Source organism: Oncorhynchus keta, chromosome 10 (genome assembly GCF_023373465.1).
Source record: "Oncorhynchus keta strain PuntledgeMale-10-30-2019 chromosome 10, Oket_V2, whole genome shotgun sequence".
In the NCBI taxonomy this organism is placed as follows: Eukaryota; Metazoa; Chordata; class Actinopteri; order Salmoniformes; family Salmonidae; genus Oncorhynchus; species Oncorhynchus keta.
Window position 1 is genome coordinate 38,826,879 of NC_068430.1, and position 21,364 is coordinate 38,848,242.

At 44.0% G+C, this 21,364-nt stretch overlaps 1 protein-coding gene across 6 annotated transcripts in view; it reads right to left on the reverse strand.

Annotated features, from left to right (window-relative positions):
* Positions 1-205: 205 nt before the first annotated feature.
* The window catches only part of LOC118388179 (arf-GAP with GTPase, ANK repeat and PH domain-containing protein 2-like), a 46,225-nt gene continuing 25,066 nt past the window's right edge, over positions 206-21,364 (reverse strand). For 3 of the 6 annotated variants that reach the window (XM_052526992.1, XM_052526993.1, XM_052526989.1), the window contains exons 2-19: positions 18,893-18,951; positions 18,247-18,334; positions 17,871-17,956; positions 17,529-17,670; positions 16,745-16,879; positions 16,371-16,492; positions 15,984-16,148; positions 15,654-15,740; positions 15,340-15,444; positions 11,370-11,535; positions 10,926-11,045; positions 10,594-10,731; positions 10,171-10,230; positions 8,461-8,612; positions 7,682-7,772; positions 6,185-6,407; positions 5,498-5,849; positions 206-3,953 (exon numbers count right to left, since the gene is read on the reverse strand). In XM_052526992.1, the coding sequence (XP_052382952.1) occupies positions 3,717-3,953; positions 5,498-5,849; positions 6,185-6,407; positions 7,682-7,772; positions 8,461-8,612; positions 10,171-10,230; positions 10,594-10,731; positions 10,926-11,045; positions 11,370-11,535; positions 15,340-15,444; positions 15,654-15,740; positions 15,984-16,148; positions 16,371-16,492; positions 16,745-16,879; positions 17,529-17,670; positions 17,871-17,956; positions 18,247-18,334; positions 18,893-18,951 (2,528 nt within the window). In that variant the 3' untranslated portion in view covers positions 206-3,716. The remainder of the gene's footprint in view (positions 3,954-5,497; positions 5,850-6,184; positions 6,408-7,681; positions 7,773-8,460; positions 8,613-10,170; positions 10,231-10,593; positions 10,732-10,925; positions 11,046-11,369; positions 11,536-15,339; positions 15,445-15,653; positions 15,741-15,983; positions 16,149-16,370; positions 16,493-16,744; positions 16,880-17,528; positions 17,671-17,870; positions 17,957-18,246; positions 18,335-18,892; positions 18,952-21,364) is intronic. The other 3 variants (XM_052526994.1, XM_052526990.1, XM_052526991.1) reach the window with 2 other exon arrangements.

Consider the following 21,364-nt stretch of genomic DNA (forward strand, 5'->3'; position numbering starts at 1 on the left):
GGATTAATTAGAAGGTTTCTGTGGCTTGGCCTGAGCCGACACAGAACTCTACAGAACTCTTGAATGATCTCTACAATATACATATCTGCCTCCCCATGGCCAACACTGGAAATGAGTGTTTCAGGTTCACTTGTTGATTTACCTCCCCCTCACCCCCTCCACCACACACACACACACACCTTGCATAGGAAAAAAACTACAGATGTAGAGAGACCGATCCATTCCTCAGCTTTATATATTTCAATTCATTCAAATGACAAAATACCCAGAATACAACATGTTTATTGTTGCTTTGTTGTATACTGTTTTTCCTTTCCTTATTTGTTTTAAGCAGATAAAAGTTGCACATTAAAATATGAAACACTCCCAAATATATAAATAAAACCACAGGTTTGACAGTAATTGTATTGACAGCTAACTTGAATGAGCCATGAATCATATACAGGAGTAGAAAAACACTGCAAAACAAAAGAAGCATACACAATTTACAGACAAATGTTGATTTTCAGTAATAAAAAAAAAGAGGCATGATCATACTGCAGTAGATTGATAAGTCCCAATATAAAAGCAACATGGTCCTTGTGGTGTTATGATAATGGTCTCTATTGTGGCCACTAGCAAACTTTTCATTCTCAATACAAGGCAATTAATTTCCCTTACTAATAATAATTTTGTACAGTTGGAATAATAATCGAGAATGACGTCTTGAGTTTTGGTTTTGAACCCCTTCTTCTTTTGTGGGTGTGGCAGTGCACACAAAACATTCCCAATATTTGCAATACATTCAATAAAACTGGAAGGCATTTAATTTGTTTCACAATACAATGGTGTCTGGCAGTAACACTGTTCAGCTAAAATAGGACATATAGAAACTGCCCTAGTGGGTGTGTGGGTCTCTCTCATTTCCAAAACACACATTATTCACACACATTACAAGTCTCCATCTTGGATCTCAAAGTGACGTCAGGGAGCTAGATAGCGGACTGCCAAATAAAATAATCACCAAATCTGTCACAGTTTTGTATCTCTGAACAGCTAAGAGTAACCCCTGTGTGTATTAAACAATAACCTACCATACAAACTTCAGAACCCACATTAACATTCTTGTCCATGAAGTACTTCTCAATATTGATAACTATGACAAGTATAGTAATGTCAATTTCATATGTCTTTCTATACAATTATTATTTTGACCTTAAATTCTTAAAATACAAATCATATATCTGTTGGACAGTATTTCTTTTGAATTTGATCTCAGCTGAGCATTGTTCAGTAACTGACCGTTTTGTCTGACCGTGGTACAGTGATACTTTAACTGTGGTCATTATAGTTCCAGCACTGGCCATTGCTGTTGGTCTTGACTCCACTGTTAAGTTTCTGTATAAGTACAATGTCATCCAGAGGATTCAATGAGCCCCATCATACTCCTTTTATCATCATATTGAAGCATCTTTATAGATGTAGCTGCATTTTAAGTTAAGCTGCTCCACGTCAACCATAACCATCAAAGCACAGGAGAAATGTTCATAATGAATTTTAAACTGACATTCTCCGCTGTTGAGAGCGGAAACCATCTTCCCGTCTTCATACTATAGTCTTATCATGGTACTTCAAGCATCCAGAGGTACAGAAGGGCGAGAAGGACACATCCATTGTCTCACACTGGTAATTCAATTATTGCAGTTCTGTACCTCCGGTTTGTTTTCTTCTCCCAACCCTGTGGTCTGAGAGATGTGATTGGGCATGAACCCAAGTCAGTATACAGGACAGGCCATCAATTTGGCCCCAGAGCTTGACATTACATTATCCCTGTCTGTCAGTCAATATGTGTTAGTGAGGCTCAGGGTACGGGGTACTGGTGAAGCAGTAGCACACCTTTTGGCAGGTAAAAAGGTCCAACAGAGCAGAGCAGTGGTGAGGTGAGCCTGGAAGAGTATATATTATCAGCGCCATAGTGGGGACAAGGTACCCCACTGACCAGACCAGTCCCTCTCGTTCAAACATGCATGCACAGAGCCAAGTTAGAGGGAGTTCTGCCTCCTGGCTTTACTGTGGTTAGTGATGTGTGGGTTGACTCATAACCTGCAGTCCCTGCAGTTTAGGGCAATTAAATAGTGTGTGGCTGAATGGCGTGCAGGCGAGTTGAATAAACTATGCATTAAAAAAAATCCATAAATGTATAATTCATATCTATAGGCTACATTTATTTGTATTATTTTTTATCTGGTGCTAGAGTGTAGTCTAAGCCTAAACTTTAGGGCCTAACTGTACACTCTCTGAATACACAGCAATCGTCAATTTCTTTTACGAACTTAAGCAGAAAAAGTTCACGTCAATCCACTGAGGAAAAAGGACAATGTTGGAGTTTAATTAAATAAGAGACGAGCTGCAAAATGGAGAGTTGAAAATAAATAGAAGCACCAGAACAGTAGCCTGATGTTTGGGAAAGATTTGGTGAAGTGGTAAAAGAGGATGATAGCAGTGCCAACAATTGTGTGTGATTGTGAGGCGCTATACAAATTTGACAGTCACAAGAGGAGGACTTCAAAATGGTACATCAAGGGAACTATAGGCTACTGTTCAGATGGGTTAAAGGCCCAGTACATTCAAAAAACATGATTTGTTATATATATATTTCCACACTGAGTTTGGAATAATACTGTACAATTTAGAAAATTATGATACTGCCCTTTTAGTGTAAGCTCTGTTTGAAAAGACAGCCTGATTTGGTGGGAGGGAGTTTTGGCCTTCCATGGTGACATCATCATGTGGTAAATTAGTTAATAGACAAGAGTTCCAAACCTCTCTGCCAATAAGAGCACATTTTCTGTTTTCACCTCCCCATTCAAACCACTCCCAGACAGTCTTAGCTAAATTCTTATTGAAAAATTGCTCTTTGCTAAGAAGTCGATTTTGTTTATTTTTGACCATTTTAATTGAAAAAATTCACACTAAAGTACTTAATTGTTATCCAGAAATGATTTGAAATACAGATACAAATGCTGCACTGGACCTTTAAATGGAATAGTATCCTGAAATATGCACACTGAATATAGGTCTATTACCACCTAATATAATATTAACTTGTGAAATTATACACCAAATGTACATTTTGACTGGAATGGAGAAATATTATTTATTTCAGCATCTTTCGAGAATGAATGTGTGGTTAGGGACCGTCTGTAAAGTTCCTATCTTTATCAGCATCAGAAAAGATGATAGTAGCCTATTTCAGTCACATAAAATATGCATCCAAGCCAAACTGAAATGTTGCCAGAAACATGTTGGGTAGTTTTTACAGCTTTTAACATTTTATATATTTGCGGGTTAGGGTCAGGCCTCAGATTTTCACTTTATCACACATAGTTGGGCAGTTGCGGATGGGTTATTTAGCAATTGCGGGCTGGTGTAGGTGAATAAACAGCTGACCCGTGCACCACTAAGGGTGGTGATGGTGTTGGCTGCTTGTTCATTCAGTCCTTCTGGTCTGGGACTACGTCCTGGTGTGACTTTATAGGTTTCTTTTAGAGGACACTGATGACACAGCCTCCCCCTTCAACTAAAGCTACCCTGGCATGCATATGGTCACAAACACACATGCACCACCCACACAACCTCTGTCTCTCTCACACACACACACATATTGCATGTACTCACACTTTTACACGTACATACACACTTACACTTTCACACAGTGTGCTCTAACCCCTTTCACATTAAGACACTGCTCTTCTGGAGCTGCTGCTGCGGCTCAGGCTGGTGGCGCTGCTCTTGCGCGAAAGGCTGGGTGTCGTGGCGAGTGAGAGGCTGGGCGTTGTGGCAACCGAGGGGGGCGGCTCGTTGGGGCAGCCGTACTGCAGGAGGATGTCGGCACACTCCTGACTTCCTGCGTAACGCGCCAACGTGAGGGCCGTCTGCCCCTGGGCGTCCCGACACCTCACATCACTGCCATACTGCAACCAGGGAGAGAGGGGGGAGAATGAGAGCGGGCAATAAGATTCAAATTTGTGGTGGATAAAAAAGACATGTACAGTGCATTCGGAAAGTATTTAGACCCCTTGACTTTTTCCACATTTTGTTACATTACAGCCTTTTTCTAAAATTGATGACAAGTTTCTCCCATTCTTCTCTGCAGATCCTCTCAAACTGTCAGGTTGGATGGGAAGCGTCGCTGCACGGCTATTTTCCGGTCTCTCGAGATGTTCGATCAGGTTCAAATCTGGGCTCTAGCTAGGGCACTCAAGGACCCTTCTCCCCCGATTGCTCAGTTTGGCCAGGCGGCCAGCTCTAGGAAGAGTCTTGGCGGTTCTAAACTTTTTCCATTTAAGAATGATGGAGGCTACTGTGTTCTTAGGGACCTTCAATGCTGCAGACATCTTTTAGTACCCTTCCCAAGATCTGTGCCTTATTGCCCGCTCTCATTCTCATCCCCCCCCCTCTCCCTGCATCTGTGTCTCAGCTCTACGGACAATTACTTCGAACTCAAGGCTTGGTTTCTGCTCTGACATACACATGTCCAATCAATTGAATTTACCACAGGTGGACTCCAATCAAGTTGTAAAACCATCTCAAGGATGATAAATGGAAACCGGATGCACCTGAGCTCAATTTCAAGTCTCATAGCAAAGGGTCTGAATACTTTTGTAAATAAGGTATTTTTTAAATTTTTAATACATTTACTAACCTTTCTAACAACCTGTTTTCCCTTGTAATTATGGGGTAGTGTGTGTAGATTGTCATTATGGGGTAGTGTGTGTAGGTAGATTGATGAGGACAAAATATTATTGTATCAATTTTAGAATAAGGCTGTAACGTAACAAAATGTGGAAAAGGGGAAGGGGTCTGAAAACTTAGCTATAAAAAAATAGCTATACAGTGCATTCGGAAAGTGTCACACTACTATGCCCAAGTCATAGACTGTTCTCTCTGCTGCCGCACAGCAAGCGATACAGATGCATCAAGTCTGCAACCAACAGGACCCTGAACAGCTTCTACCCCCAAGCAATAAGACTGCTAAGTACTGTAGTTAGTTAAATAATTAACCAATAGCTTCCCGAACTAACTACATTGACCCTTTCTGCACCAACTCTTTTGACTCATCACATACGCTGCTGTTACTGTTTATTATCTATCCTGTTGCCTAGTCACGTTATCCTTACCTATATGTACCTCAACTACCTCGTATACATCGACTCGGTACTGGTACCCCGTATATGGTATACACGGGGTATATAGCTGAGTTGTCATTACTCACTGTGTAATTATCTTTCTATGATTCCTCTATTGTATTTCTTCATTTTTTTTTACTCTGCTTTGTTGGGAAGGGCTTGAAAGCATTTCACTGTTAGTCTATATCTGTTATTTACAAAGCATGTAACATAACATTTTATTTGACATTTCTGCCATTCTTTGGGTGTAGTATCATGAGTATCCACTAATGATACTACAAAAAATGGAAAAGAAGGATGAAGAGACTAAAGGAGGGACGTTTTCTCACCCAGACCAGCAACTGGGTCATGACCACGTCGGCGAGCTGGCAGGCGGCATGCAGCGCTGAGTGGGGCGGCAGGGGGGATCCTCCCATGGGAGAGCTGGGGAATGCAGCAGGGGGCTGAGGAGAGAGGTGACCCCCTGGGCGGAGTGGGGCATTAATGTCGTCCTTGGTGCTGTGGGCCAGGAGGAGGAGCAGGCGGGGGAGGTCCCTCTCCATCACGGCCACCAGCAGACAGGCCGACAGCGTGTTGACCTCTGACCCCTGACTGGGGGACACGGAGGGGGAAGGCGGGACCAGCGGAGCCACAAACAGCCTCTGCTCATACTTGGCCCGGATCCACGATTCCCGCTCCTCTCTGGGATCAGTCAGACACAGTTAGAGACACACACACACACACACAGTTACCAAGGGAACAGAGTGTATGAACAGGCATGTTTATGTAGTCAGAATCTACACACACACACACACACACACACACACACACACACAACTATTTCTACTTTCTACTACTATTAGCTCTAACACTTCTATCAATGCAACTCTACTACAATAACAACAATAACTCATACCGCAACTGCAGTCCAGCAAACTTGCCACTTATTCACATGTTATTAAGTGTCCCCTTCCCCCATCCTATCCCCTGTTTCCCAGTGTCTATCCCATGTCCTCTAGTTTCCATAGTCCTCCTACCGGGTGGCGTTGGGTGTTGGTTTCCGGCGGCCCAGTGTGCGTCCCTCCCAGATGCTGTTGGCCAGGTGGTTGCCAATGGCGCCCAGCACCAGGGTGAGTTCTCTGGGCAGGTCGTCCAGGTCCAGAGAGCGGACACGGGACAGGTGGGTGCCCAGGTTCCTGTGGATCCCTGAACACTCAATGCAGATAAGAGCCCCCAGGTTCAGACTGGCCCACGTTGGGTCTGAGAGAGGGGAGACAGCAGGTTCTGGGATCACACTAAATAGTAGACTAAAATGTGTACAGTTTTAGTCCGGCCTGAAACTGCATGCATAGGATAAACAGAGAGGAAATTCAGAGATGGGATTAGATTACTGGTATTACAATGCATTTCTATTCTGGGTTGCAACTACATGAGTAGGATTTACATTGGAGAAAGAGTGGAAGGATATGGAGAAAAGTGTTGGGGTCAATTTCAATTTTCATCACCTCAAAAAGTGAACCAAACTCTATTTAAAATTTCAATTGTGCCATTGAAGAGAACTGGAATGGAATGACTGGAATTTAAATGGAATTGACCCCAAACCTGATGGAGAACGTTTCCCCCCCCACTGAAAACCAAGCTCAATGAGATCACCCAGCTACACATTTGATTCTATGGAAGTTGTGGGAACGTGTGTTTTTGGTTTCACATTGGTTGTGGGAACAAAGCCATTTGTTTCCTGACCAGTAAAACTGAAAGAATTTTAAACGTTCTGAGAACAGAAGTGAACATTTAGCCTTTTCTGGGAATAATTATTTTCAGGTTGCAGGGATGTTCTGATAATGTTGAACTATAGTTACTTAAGTTTTCCTGGGAGGTTTTACTAACACCCTGAGAATTTAAATTCTAGGTTATTTGGATGTTTTTGAATAACTTCACTTGAATGTTTCAATCAGACTTTTAACAACACTAATTGCTTATTTTGGGTTAACCTTTTTAAACTCCAAGTGTAGATAGGACACATGGAAATTATAAAGAAATTAGGCATTAATAATGCGTTATAGAACGTTATAGAACGTTTTCTTAACATTCTCAGAACTGAATATATATGTTTTTAAATCATATTCTAAGAAGGTTGTCTGAACGTTTCAAAAGTTTGTTTTTTATGGTTAATGTTCTTGGAACAATTTGAGAACATGACTTTAAATTGAACCATGAGGAAACGTTATGCTTTAGTACTGAAATTCCCACAGAAGAACATAGTTCAGAGAATATTGAGAAACAATTTGAAAACATTCCCAATGTCAAACCAGTTGGAGAAAGTTTGATAAGAACATTATCAAAGGTAAATGTAATCATGTTTGAACTTTTAGGAATTCTGTTATATTAGTGAAATACGTTATGCGCTAGCTGGACAGTAAGATGGAAGAGACAGCAGAGAAAGCAGTAGAGCACGAAAGGAAAGAGAAATTGAATAAACAGAAAGAGAGCAGAAAAGTGAGATACAACCAACAGTAATGAATGAGTTGACTAACTAGGTGCTTCACAGTCCACACAGAGGCTGTTGCCCTTGGCGTTACGGATAGCCTGCAGCGCCACAGCTTCACTCTGGCTGTTCTTACGAGCCTGCAGAACACACAAACACACAATTAGTTTCTCCTTAGTAATAGCTGGTTTCCTAGACAAACACTTTGCCAGATGCAGATGATATTTTCTTGTAATGCGTGTGTGAGTGCATGTGTGTGCTTGTGTGTCTCTGTGTACGCGCGGACAACAACCATCCGAGCCACTGCCTGTTCACCCAACTACCATCCAAAAGGCGAGGCCAGTACATGTGCATCAAAGCTGGGACCGAGAGACTGAAAAACAGCTTCTATCTCAAGGCCATCAGACTGTTAAACAGCCATCACTAGCACAGAGAGGCTGCTGCCTACATAATGACTTGAAATAATTTGCCACTTTAATAAGTGGATCACAAGTCACTTAATAATGCCACTTTAATAATGTTTACATATCTTGCATTACTCATCTCATATGTATATACTGTCTTTTATACCATCTATTGCATCTTGCCTATGCCGCTCAGTCATTGCTCATCCATATATTTATATGTATATATTCTTATTCCATTCCTTTACTTAGATGTGTGTATTAGGTAGTTGTTGTGGAATTGTTATATTACATGTTAGATATTGCTGCACTGTCGGAACTAGAAGCACAAGCATTTCACTACACTTGCAATAACATCTGCTAACCATGTGCATGTGACCAACACAATGGGATTTGATTTGTGTGTGTACGTCTGCATCCTTGCCTTGTTCTTGCTGCTCTCACACAGCTGCAGGCTGGCCAGGATCTGGCTCTCGATGGCAGTCACCCAGGCGTCCCTTTCCTCCACACTCTGGGCCTCAAAGTGCCACGTCTGGCCCGTGCTTGACACGATAAGGAAGTCAAAGTTATCCTCGTCTGATAACAGAACACAGACAATATATAGGCTTGTATTAGAGAGAGGCAAAACATGATAAATAGGACCCTGAGTTGACTACATGACCTGGTCCAATTAGGCCTGAGGTCAGGTTAAACTCATGGCCCTAATGACAAATTACCATACAGTGGATTCAGAGGGTTTCTTCCTCCATCACAATGATGATTGGTGGATCGCCAAACAGCACTTATCTGCTAAGTAGACATCGGCATGCATTATTGCATTGCTGTCATGGTAGACAAATGAAGATGCATGGAGTATATGGAGAGAAGACTATTACTGAATGGAGATAGGCGCTTTCTCTTCGAGAGACTCAAGAGCAGTGTTAATTTCGTCAACAATAACTATGATGAAAAATACTAATCAACAGCTTATTTTTCCTAACTAAACTATGACGATAACTAGATGAGATGCCCTGGGGAAAAAACTACAACTATTACAAATTACTTTCCATTTTAGTCAACGAAAATGTGACAAGACGAGAATTCCACCTGAGACTAATGTACATTTCATTTGAAGCTCCTTTTCATCTGTTTTGTCCAATCATAAGCATGCATGCAGAATATTTTATGCAATCCTCTCATTGGCAGAATTGTCATCTTTCAGTTGTGTGGTCTGATTGAGCTGATCTGTTCAGCACTCCCGCAAAGATCCCAGGCGGTCACTTCAATCACTCGTCAATCTTTTGAACTGATGCGAAGCCAGGACATTTGACTTGTAACTGACCTCAACTAGAAACAATGTGTTATCCTCTGTCTTACATTCACGTAGGCTCTATTTTTCCACGTGCACTGTTATTCATTCATCTGTGTTGCCATTCCCGCGCCGCGGTCTGCAAATACGAGTTGTGTTTCCTATGGGGAAAAAACTAATGCTATTTGTTGAATATTAGGAGTACAGTAATACGTCTGGCATTTTTGTAAAGCTCAAACTATTTTATTTTCAAGGAAACCACTGTATGGGGAGAAAATCAGAGCTGTAAATAGTTTAACCTGTAGCCAAGGCTGTATAGCCTATATTATTAATTATGGCTGGCATTGGTTACAATCTGCCACAATATCAATGTTGCCAGCTAAGGTATACGGGGGCATAGTTGGACAAGGCTGTCTGAATGTGCACATGATGAAAGTACAAGGTAGCCTGAATAATCATTATTTAATAGATAGAAATACCCTGACTTATGTATCTAAAATGTCTGTGACTAAAACTAGACTAAACTTTGTCCAGAGTTTTAGACGACTGATAATAACTAAAACTAACGATGAAATTACTCAAATGTGACTAAGATTAAAAGCTATTTTAAGACTGAAACTAAGACAAACTAAATCTAAAATAGCTGCCAAAATGAACACTGCTCAAAAGAGAACTCAATATGGTGCTACTGCATCTTAAAAGCAGACACAGTGACAGAGAAATTGACAAACAGAAAAGCAGGCAGCAGGACAGACATACAAGACAGATGGACAGACGGAAGGACAGAGACATGCAGACAGGATGAAAAGCAGGGCTGACAGACAGACAGAAACACACCCTCATTACCTGTCTTGTTTATGTTTCTTAAGCTACCAAAGCTTTTTAGTTTCCACATTTTGCGCTTTGCTACAGGGTATGAGATTAGCAGATCAGACGTCCCAGGAAAGCAGAGGGGAGAGAGAGAGAATGAAGGAGCACAGGAAAACGGCAGATATTTTGGAGAAAATAAGTAGACATTTTCAAGCAGCAGGGCAATAACAGATGAGAGCGATGTTTTTCTTTAGACGTCTGTTCAGTATTGATCCATATCCACAAACGAAGTCTACACAAAGTCTAAAATTCCTCAACAAAGATTTAAAACAGAGGATACAATGTTCAGATAAATGTAATGTGTAAAACACATTCTATTGAATCTCATGCAGTTCTATCTGCAATGTTCTGAATGTTTAACCTCACTAAACCCTGAATACACTACTGTTGGAAGCTTACCATCTGCTTGGCCAATTGCTGTGTCTCCTTTCAGGTTCATGCTCTTCTTCTTGCGATGCTTCTTCCTGTCAACCATCGGGGAGACGGGACCTGTGTCTTTAGAAGAGGAGGGGTTGGACACACCCTCGACGGCAGTGTCTGCCACAGGCACACAAGCACAGGAAATAAGTTTGTGTCATATGGTATAACAGTACAAAAAAACTCACGGGGTATGTGAATCTAGCGGAGAATCATATCCACAATAACTCATAAGAGTACACTAGAGGAGCAAGTAAATTCAAAAGTGACAAAATAAATAAACAAAGTCCAGAGGATGGGGGGTGTGTATGTACCCACACTTTGGGCCCTGTAGGAGACAGTAGAGGGACAGAGCTGCACCCCTCTGAACCCCTCTGACAACCCTCCTCCCGCACCCTCCTCTACCGGCAGGAGGTTACTGCCACTACCAGGGACTATGGGGGAGAGAGAAATACATTTAAAATAAATATTACATAAAGATACTCATGACAATTCAGTGATCAAAGAATGTAGATCACTCAAAAAGTTGTCAAGTGCTTATTTATGTTCTATTACATAAGTGCAATGTTTTTCTACATTCCAAATCTGGTGAGAGATGGATGAAAGAAGAGTAAGTTACAGGGAGAATGATGGCAAAACAGTGAGACATCAAGATGGATAGAGAGAATATGCTCTAGATTAAATTCAGAGAGAAGGATAATGAAAGGGGAGAGAGAGTGATAAAGAGAGAGTGGCTGTCCTTTTGGGGCCCCTTTTACCTGCACTGGCCCCCTCAGGCACTTGTACGTCTTTGACCAGGCCGTTGAGGCCAGGAGGAGGGCCACAGGAAGGGACGGCACCAGCACGAGGCGGGCGTTTCCCTGGCACCTTCACAGTCACCCGCAGCATGTCCATTTCCTTCCCATGGGCATTCTGCATGTAGTCCTGCCAGGTCAGGGGGAAAGGTCAACCATTACAGAAAATATATAGTGGTATTGTAGCATGGTTCAATCCGTTCTGGGATTCAATACAGTGTTCAGCAGGTTATACAAGGGTCGTTACACCAATTGGCTGCCTTTTGAGCAGTGTAACTTGGTGGGGGGAAAAAAACATTTTGTTTCACATAGTTTTTACATTCTGTCAAAAAGAGCACATGTTCAACTTAATAAAAATAAACATCTCAAGGAGGTTAAATAAAAAGAATAAGTGCAAGTAAAGTAACAGGGTTGACCATAACACGGTCGTGTTATTCTAGCCCGTCTATCTATGGGTAACAGGGTTGACGTGTTATTCTAGCCCGTCTATCTATGGGTAACAGGGTTGACGTGTTATTCTAGCCCGTCTATCTATGGGTAACAGGGTTGACGTGTTATTCTAGCCCGTCTGTCTATGGGTAACAGGGTTGACGTGTTATTCTAGCCCGTCTGTCTATGGGTAACAGGGTTGACGTGTTATTCTAGCCCGTCTGTCTATGGGTAACAGGGTTGACGTGTTATTCTAGCCCGTCTGTCTATGGGTAACAGGGTTGACGTGTTATTCTAGCCCGTCTGTCTATGGGTAACAGGGTTGACGTGTTATTCTAGCCCGTCTATCTATGGGTAACAGGGTTGACGTGTTATTCTAGCCCGTCTGTCTATGGGTAACAGGGTTGACGTGTTATTCTAGCCCGTCTGTCTATGGGTAACAGGGTTGACGTGTTATTCTAGCCCGTCTGTCTATGGGTAACAGGGTTGACGTGTTATTCTAGCCCGTCTGTCTATGGGTAACAGGGTTGACGTGTTATTCTAGCCCGTCTGTCTATGGGTAACAGGGTTGACGTGTTATTCTAGCCCGTCTGTCTATGGGTAACAGGGTTGACGTGTTATTCTAGCCCGTCTGTCTATGGGTAACAGGGTTGACGTGTTATTCTAGCCCGTCTGTCTATGGGTAACAGGGTTGACGTGTTATTCTAGCCCGTCTGTCTATGGGTAACAGGGTTGACGTGTTATTCTAGCCCGTCTGTCTATGGGTAACAGGGTTGACGTGTTATTCTAGCCCGTCTGTCTATGGGTAACAGGGTTGACGTGTTATTCTAGCCCGTCTATCTATGGGTAACAGGGTTGACGTGTTATTCTAGCCCGTCTGTCTATGGGTAACAGGGTTGACGTGTTATTCTAGGCCGTCTGTCTATGGGTAACAGGGTTGACGTGTTATTCTAGCCCGTCTGTCTATGGGTAACAGGGTTGACGTGTTATTCTAGCCCGTCTGTCTATGGGTAACAGGGTTGACGTGTTATTCTAGCCCGTCTGTCTATGGGTAACAGGGTTGACGTGTTATTCTAGCCCGTCTGTCTATGGGTAACAGGGTTGACGTGTTATTCTAGCCCGTCTGTCTATGGGTAACAGGGTTGACGTGTTATTCTAGCCCGTCTGTCTATGGGTAACAGGGTTGACGTGTTATTCTAGCCCGTCTGTCTATGGGTAACAGGGTTGACGTGTTATTCTAGCCCGTCTGTCTATGGGTAACAGGGTTGACGTGTTATTCTAGCCCGTCTGTCTATGGGTAACAGGGTTGACGTGTTATTCTAGCCCGTCTGTCTATGGGTAACAGGGTTGACGTGTTATTCTAGCCCGTCTGTCTATGGGTAACAGGGTTGACGTGTTATTCTAGCCCGTCTGTCTATGGGTAACAGGGTTGACGTGTTATTCTAGCCCGTCTGTCTATGGGTAACAGGGTTGACGTGTTATTCTAGCCCGTCTGTCTATGGGTAACAGGGTTGACGTGTTATTCTAGCCCGTCTGTCTATGGGTAACAGGGTTGACGTGTTATTCTAGCCCGTCTGTCTATGGGTAACAGGGTTGACGTGTTATTCTAGCCCGTCTGTCTATGGGTAACAGGGTTGACGTGTTATTCTAGCCCGTCTATCTATGGGTAACAGGGTTGACGTGTTATTCTAGCCCGTCTATCTATGGGTAACAGGGTTGACGTGTTATTCTAGCCCGTCTATCTATGGGTAACAGGGTTGACGTGTTATTCTAGCCCGTCTATCTATGGGTAACAGGGTTGACGTGTTATTCTAGCCCGTCTATCTATGGGTAACAGGGTTGACGTGTTATTCTAGCCCGTCTGTCTATGGGTAACAGGGTTGACGTGTTATTCTAGCCCGTCTGTCTATGGGTAACAGGGTTGACGTGTTATTCTAGCCCGTCTGTCTATGGGTAACAGGGTTGACGTGTTATTCTAGCCCGTCTGTCTATGGGTAACAGGGTTGACGTGTTATTCTAGCCCGTCTGTCTATGGGTAACAGGGTTGACGTGTTATTCTAGCCCGTCTGTCTATGGGTAACAGGGTTGACGTGTTATTCTAGCCCGTCTGTCTATGGGTAACAGGGTTGACGTGTTATTCTAGCCCGTCTGTCTATGGGTAACAGGGTTGACGTGTTATTCTAGCCCGTCTGTCTATGGGTAACAGGGTTGACGTGTTATTCTAGCCCGTCTGTCTATGGGTAACAGGGTTGACGTGTTATTCTAGCCCGTCTGTCTATGGGTAACAGGGTTGACGTGTTATTCTAGCCCGTCTGTCTATGGGTAACAGGGTTGACGTGTTATTCTAGCCCGTCTGTCTATGGGTAACAGGGTTGACGTGTTATTCTAGCCCGTCTGTCTATGGGTAACAGGGTTGACGTGTTATTCTAGCCCGTCTATCTATGGGTAACAGGGTTGACGTGTTATTCTAGCCCGTCTATCTATGGGTAACAGGGTTGACGTGTTATTCTAGCCCGTCTATCTATGGGTAACAGGGTTGACGTGTTATTCTAGCCCGTCTATCTATGGGTAACAGGGTTGACGTGTTATTCTAGCCCGTCTATCTATGGGTAACAGGGTTGACGTGTTATTCTAGCCCGTCTGTCTATGGGTAACAGGGTTGACGTGTTATTCTAGCCCGTCTGTCTATGGGTAACAGGGTTGACGTGTTATTCTAGCCCGTCTATCTATGGGTAACAGGGTTGATGTGTTATGCTCGACCAACTCCGTTATCCTCCAAAACCACCAGAAAATTGCCAAAAATAGTAGAACCAGCTCACCTGCTTTTACACTAGGGTTTGACTAGAAGTTGTCAAATGTTTCTTTTGAAAAATATTATGAAAAAGGAATAGTTTGACCATATTAAAACAAGAGTTTAGTTCACGTAACAGGGTTGACCTTAAAATTAGGGATTTTTTTTTTCTTTACCTTAGAATGAGTCACTAAATCACATTAAATAAATAATACATCACCAGAAATGACTGTGAAAGCAACATAACAACTAGGGATTCACAATGATGGTGAGAACCTGGTGAAATTTGGGGATTAAGTGGGTTAACATCTTCCTAGAAGTCAAAGAGGGTGCACAGAGGAACATGTCAAATTGCTGTCTTTAATTCATATAAAAAATGCAATGGCAATTCATTGAATATAAAAGGCTTTTAAAATGAAATATTTGTACTTAAAATATCAATGGCACTCATTTCGTGGAACGACCCACAAACCATACTCTTTAGCTAACTCTGGGATTCATTATCCAACCATACTCCAAAGTCCCTGTCATAGAGCCCAGAGTTTTCCCTGTCAGGTCATGTGGTCAAAAAGACAAACTCCTTTTCTCAATCTAAGGAAGCTCTATCATAGTGTGTGTCTCTAATCAGCTACAGTATATGTGAGGTTATTAGGGATGTGTCCATACAAACAGCTAGACTATAGTGTAGCACTGTGTGTCAGTGCATTGACTCACATTGACGTTTGAGTGATAGGAGAGCATGCCGTTGTTGGACAGCGTGACATATTTCTTCTTCCATTCCTTGTTGAGGGAGCTGCCACTGCGCTTCAGCAGGACACTCTGGTGGAGGAGAGGAGACAAGGATAACATTCTTGATCGGTTCTTTGTTATCGTTCGTCACTCTTAAGCCAAAAGAGCCTAGAAATTCTCAAAGGTAAGTTGAGTCCTTCTCCTAGCTCCATGATGTTAGTTCATTGTTTGTGGTGAGCTCCAAAAGACTGTGGTGAGTTCCCCTCTACACAGCTCATACAGGATGTACTGTCACCCACCTGTTTAATGGGGATGGAGCGTCCACTGCCCAGGTCTCCTGTCTTACTGTCTGTACTCCTCCTCTCCGAGTCACTGCCCCTACGGCCCTGCAAACAGGGCACAGGACAAACGACAACAATTAACAGGAGAAAACAGAGTGCGAGAGATTGAGAGAAATATACAGACAGAGAGGCTAAGGAGAGGGACTATAATCCATGAACAGAGCTAAGAAGAGTACATTTCAAAGAAAGCACAGGGCCCCTGAGAGGGGTATGGATTGGTCGATGAGGAAACTAAAGTCAGTAAATGTGAAAGTGTGTGTGGGGGGTGCTTGCGTGTGTATATGTTACCGTGAAGCGGGAGCCGGTGCGTCGCCTGGAGGCGCTGCGGACAGACCCTGGGGTGGCGCTGCCCAGCCTCTCCCCGCCTGCTGCCCCACCGATCTCCTTATGACTGATCACTGGGGTGGAGGGCAGAGAAGACGAGTAGTCACTGCTCTGACCACCATTACTGGCCTGAGAGAGAGAGAGAGAAACAAATTTGAAAAGAGAGAGTGAGAGATTACAGAGAGCAAAGAATGATGTCTGAAGATCTGAAATAAATATGGAAACAAAATCTATATATCTGATTAGGCCCTGATCTGAACACTACCAGTCCAACATTATTAACATCCTATTGATTTGGGCCAGTACCTCATCTCCAGTATGGAGGACTAGAGGCCAAAGTTGTTGCTGTACCTGCCCAGGAAAGACTCCTGACACTGGCGTAGAGCCTCCAGAGTGACTGGGAGAGTTGGGCAGGGATTTACAGGAGGCCAATAGAGCTGCCTGCTTCTTCACTGCCATGATCTTGTGGGCAGCTGTGGTAGAGAGAGAGAGATAGACACAGGACAAATACAAACACTACTCGTCAGACCGTCATCTTTCTAGATCCTCCTATAGATGAATATGAAATTCATTTAATTGGTTGATTCAGTCAAATTCCAAGTTAAGCAGCAACATTGTACTGAAAGAACTGAAAAGGAGCAGTGTGTGTGTGTGTGTGTGTGTGTGTGTGTGTGTGTGTGTGTGTGTGTGTGTGTGTGTGTGTGTGCATGCGCGCAAGTCCTCACCCTCGGTGAAGACGCGGTTGACGTTGAGGCCGTAGGTAGCGCAAGTCTCGTAGTAGGTACAGCGCCTCACGTCTGAACACAGCTGTCTGGCCCTGGCGTCCTCTATCACCCGAGGGTTGGTGCTGGTGATTTTATCTGGAGGAAGGAGGAACTACATCAACACTACATTCCAAGAGCATTCTGAGTGGCGCAGTAGTCTAAGGCACTGCATCGCTGTGTCACTAGAGATCCTGGTTCCAATCCAGGCTCTGTCGCTGCCGGCCGCGACCGGGAGACCCATGGGACGGTGCACAATTGGCCGAGCGTTGTCCGGGTTAGGGGAGGGTTTGGCCGGCAGGGATGTTCTTGTCCCATCATGCACTAGCAACTCCTGTGACGGGCCGGGCGCAATGCACGCTGACACGGTCACCAGGTCTACAGTGTTTCCCCCGACACATTGGTGCGGCTGGCTTCCGGGTTAAGCGGGCATTGTGTCAAGAAACAGTGTGGCTTGGCTGGGTCGTGTTTCGGGAGGACGCATGGCTCTCGACCTTTGCTACTCCCGAGTCCGTATGGGAGTTGCAGCGAGGGGACAATTGGATACCACGAAATTGGGGAGAAAAAGGGGGTCCACTTAAAAAAAAAAAATGTAAAACACTACATTCCAAGTTACATCAACACTACACCCCATTGGGAAACTACACCAACACTACATCTAATTGGAAACCTTCATAAACCCATATAGAGTCCACATGATGTTATCTTTAGAATAACATGGGTTGTTTGGGTATGCGTAGGGTCTTACCTTGGGTGCCCACGACTATGAAGGGGATCTCAGCAATGTTGCGGTGAGAGCCCAGCTCGCTATAGTTCCTGTACACTTCCTGTAAACTGGCCTCATTCTCCAGACTGAAGACCAGGATGACCCCGTCCACCCAGTTAGCCATCTGGAGGGGAGGGGGTGAGACGGCAGGGGAGGATGGGAGAGGGAAAAGGAGGTAGACAAATTGGGAGAGAAGGAGTGAAATAGAGCGAGTACAAGGAGAACGTATAGGTTAATTTCACTGTGTCAGAGTGAACACCTGTCAACTCTGTGTTTTAAAGGAGACTCACTACTCAGTCTGTAGTCAGTAAAGCCTCCACCTACCTGTGCATCTGGGGGTCCTGTCTCCTCCCTGATCAGCAACATGTGACTGTTACCATCAACCAGAACCTCCTTCTTATACCTGCCCTCTGAGAGACAGAGAGAACAAGAGAAAGAGCGAGAGAGAGAGAGAGAGAGAAAGCGTGAGAGAGGAGAGAGGCCAAGATCATTACAAGAAGCCCTTTGTGTTAGTAGTATTGTCTATACAGGAATCCATAGATCTAACTATGAATTTGAGAGTGGATACATTTTCCACACCCATCCCTCAGCTATTTGCCAAAACACTGGCAGGGTGTATGATTTGCTGTTGTTTGAACTGCCGATTGCCCCTTTAAGTACACAGCACAGTTTGTCTGTGTGGAGATGATGTCAAACTCACCATCTGGGTTCTCCAGGGGGAGGTAGCTCCCGGTCATGTGTCTGTGGACCAAGGCTGACTTTCCACTGCGGAGACCTCCCAACACCCCCTGGGTACACACACACACACACACACACACACACACACACACACACACACACACACACACACACACACACACACACACACACACACACACACACGTTTACCCCACTCTTTCTATTAGAGTGACATGTTTGCCCTACTCTTCTACAGCTACTACTATTAACGTCATCATAGCATACTTAAGCAAAAAGGCATGAGGGGTTGTGGTATATGGCCAATATACCAGGGCTAAGGGCTGTTCTTATGCACAATGCAATGCGGAGTGCCTGGGTACAGCCCTCAGCTGTGGTATATTGGCCATATACCAGAAACCCCCGAGATGCCTTATTGCTATTATAAAACTGGTTACTAACGTAATTAGAGCAGTAAAAATAAATGTTTTGTCATACCCGTGGTATACGGTCTGATATACCACAGCTGTCAGCCAATCAGCATTCAGGGCTCAAACCACCCAGTTTATAAAGTACATTATAATACACTGTTACGGTCTTTGTTGAAGCCAAGCCTACGCGTATTACCTATTCTACTGGAATGACTACAATAATGATAACACTGCTCTCACCAGACGGAGCTCTTGGACAGTTCGACTGAAGGTCCATTCTTGACTGTTAGTGCACGCCGCTGTATACAGAAAGAGAGGGAGGAAGAGAGATTATATATATATATATATATATATATATATATATGAGCAGGGACCCTGGGCATCTTTCTTTGGGTGTTTTTCAGTCAGTAGAAAGGCCTCTTTAATGTCCTAAGTTTTCATAACTGTGACTTTATTTGCTTACCGTCTGTCTATAAGATGTCAGTGTCATAATGACCGTTCCACAGGTGCATGTTCATTAATTGTTTATGGTTCATTGAACAAGCATGGGAAACGGTGTTTAAACCCTTTACGATGAAGATCTGTGAAGTTATTTGGATTTCTACTAAATTATCTTTGAAAGACAGGGTCCCGCAAAAGGGACGTTTCTTTTTTTGCTGAGTTTATAAGAGAGAGAAAGAAAGCGAGACTGATTAACACATGTGATCATGACATTGACCCTGTGTTCCCTCTCCCGGTCTGCCTCCTGCCTAAATTCTGCTTAGAGGAGGGGAGACTTTCAAAGTCACCGGCCACCGTGCATCACAGCACTCTGAAGCTGTGAGGCGTGCCGCGCTGTTCCAAGTGGCCACTACCTCCACTGCAGTGTGTGCCCCCATACGTGCCCTGTCGCAGGTCCAGATGGCACAGAACATAGAGTTAGGGGAGGAAGGGACGAAGGAGAGAGGGAGTGAGAGAATGAGGTAGAGCTGCAAAGGAGGAGTGCAAATTAATTGCACAGGCTCAGTGGGGCTGCAGTGGTGACGCTCAAGTTCATTAGCAGCTCTGTGGATGGAACCCAGAGCTAGCGTGCCAGTTTGTGTGTGTGTGTGTGTGTGTGTGTGTGTGTGTGCGCCTGAGCATGTATGTGAGATGATTAACAAACAACCTTGTGTTTTAATCATCCAAAATTCCAATACAAGCCCCAGTTTTCACCTTATTTTTGAAAGCCCAAAAAAAAGGGGGTATACTTTTGAGAGAGAGAGAGAGATCATTTCTGTGTTCACAGCGGACTGAAAACAAGGATATCCCCCAAGCATTCTGATTTCTAGGTAAAGGTTTCACTGAATTTCCCAGAGGTGTCCAATAATATATGAGAAGCACAGAAAGGGGTCTTCAAAACAGGTGACTGCCAATTCAATCTGTTCCTTTATAGACTTCTCTCAAAGTCACATAATCTTCTATTTGTACACGACTGCAAAAGCCCTCACACAGAAAAGAGTGAGATGGAGAGCCATGGTGGACACCCTTTGTTACCAAAGGGTCCAAGAGGATTAAGTCAAGTCACACTACTGCATAGCAGAGAGGAAGAGGACTAGTAGGTACCGTCACATCCTTAAAGTATCTGCCAATGTCATTCCTCATAGTGACAGAGCCAATCAATAAGAGTGCATTTGTTCAGATGTGGACCTGAAGACTAATGGCCATGCAGTATGCAGGAGAGCAGACGTGTAGAATGAATGTGACGATCCTTTACGTGGATTTGTGTCAATCTCAAATGGCACCCCTATTCCCTATGTAGTGCACACATTTTAAAACAGGACCCATAGGGTATAGGGAGCCAGTTGAGAGGCAGACAAGGTTTTGAGATAGGTTGAGGGTTGTACATGTACCAGTGTGCACTCCAGGACGAGACTAGCTACCTTTGTGCACTAGACACCCCAAGGCCAGACTGTCTACCAGAGACCCAGGCTGCCTCCCAAATGGCACCCTGTTCAAAAGTAGTGCAGGGAATAGGGTGCCATTTGGAACATAGCCCCACACAACACAGGCACTTAAACACATGTCAATATACTAAAGAAGACTGGAGTGATGGATGGGAAATAAAAACATTAACAAGCAGATTCTGCAATGCACACATGCATACATCGTGTATAACAGTTCCTCTATCCAGAGAACCGATTCCTGATTTGGGCAACAGGCAATCATCATACACATACGGCCACACAAACTATGACACTGACTCAATCAAAAGGGTCTTTGGAGGTCTGAGTAAAGCAGTGTTGAAGTCAAATCCAGTCAGACAATGTGATCCCTCATACACTGAATCCCTTCTCCCTGGACACACACCCCCATTGAGGGAGCCTCCACAGGCACACATTATATACTGCCTGTGCTTTGCGCACCGGCCACACCTGGTAACACAGCCACCACCACTTCCTTCCACTTTCACTCTGAGGGGAGATGAAAATCCCTTACCCCTTTTCTTTCAATCTGTCTATCAGTCACTCCCTCTCTCCATCCCCCCCTTAATTCCCTCTCTCTTTCTAACCCTCCCTTCTCTCTCCAGCGTCACCGGCCAAATAGCATCTTGTCGCTTGCTGTTGCCATGGCAACCCTTCTTTCATAAATTGCCTGGGTCTTCGCACAACAAACGCTATCATACATACAGCAGTGTGAACACATTCATACAATTGTAACTGAGACACATTCAAACATAGGCTACGCACACTA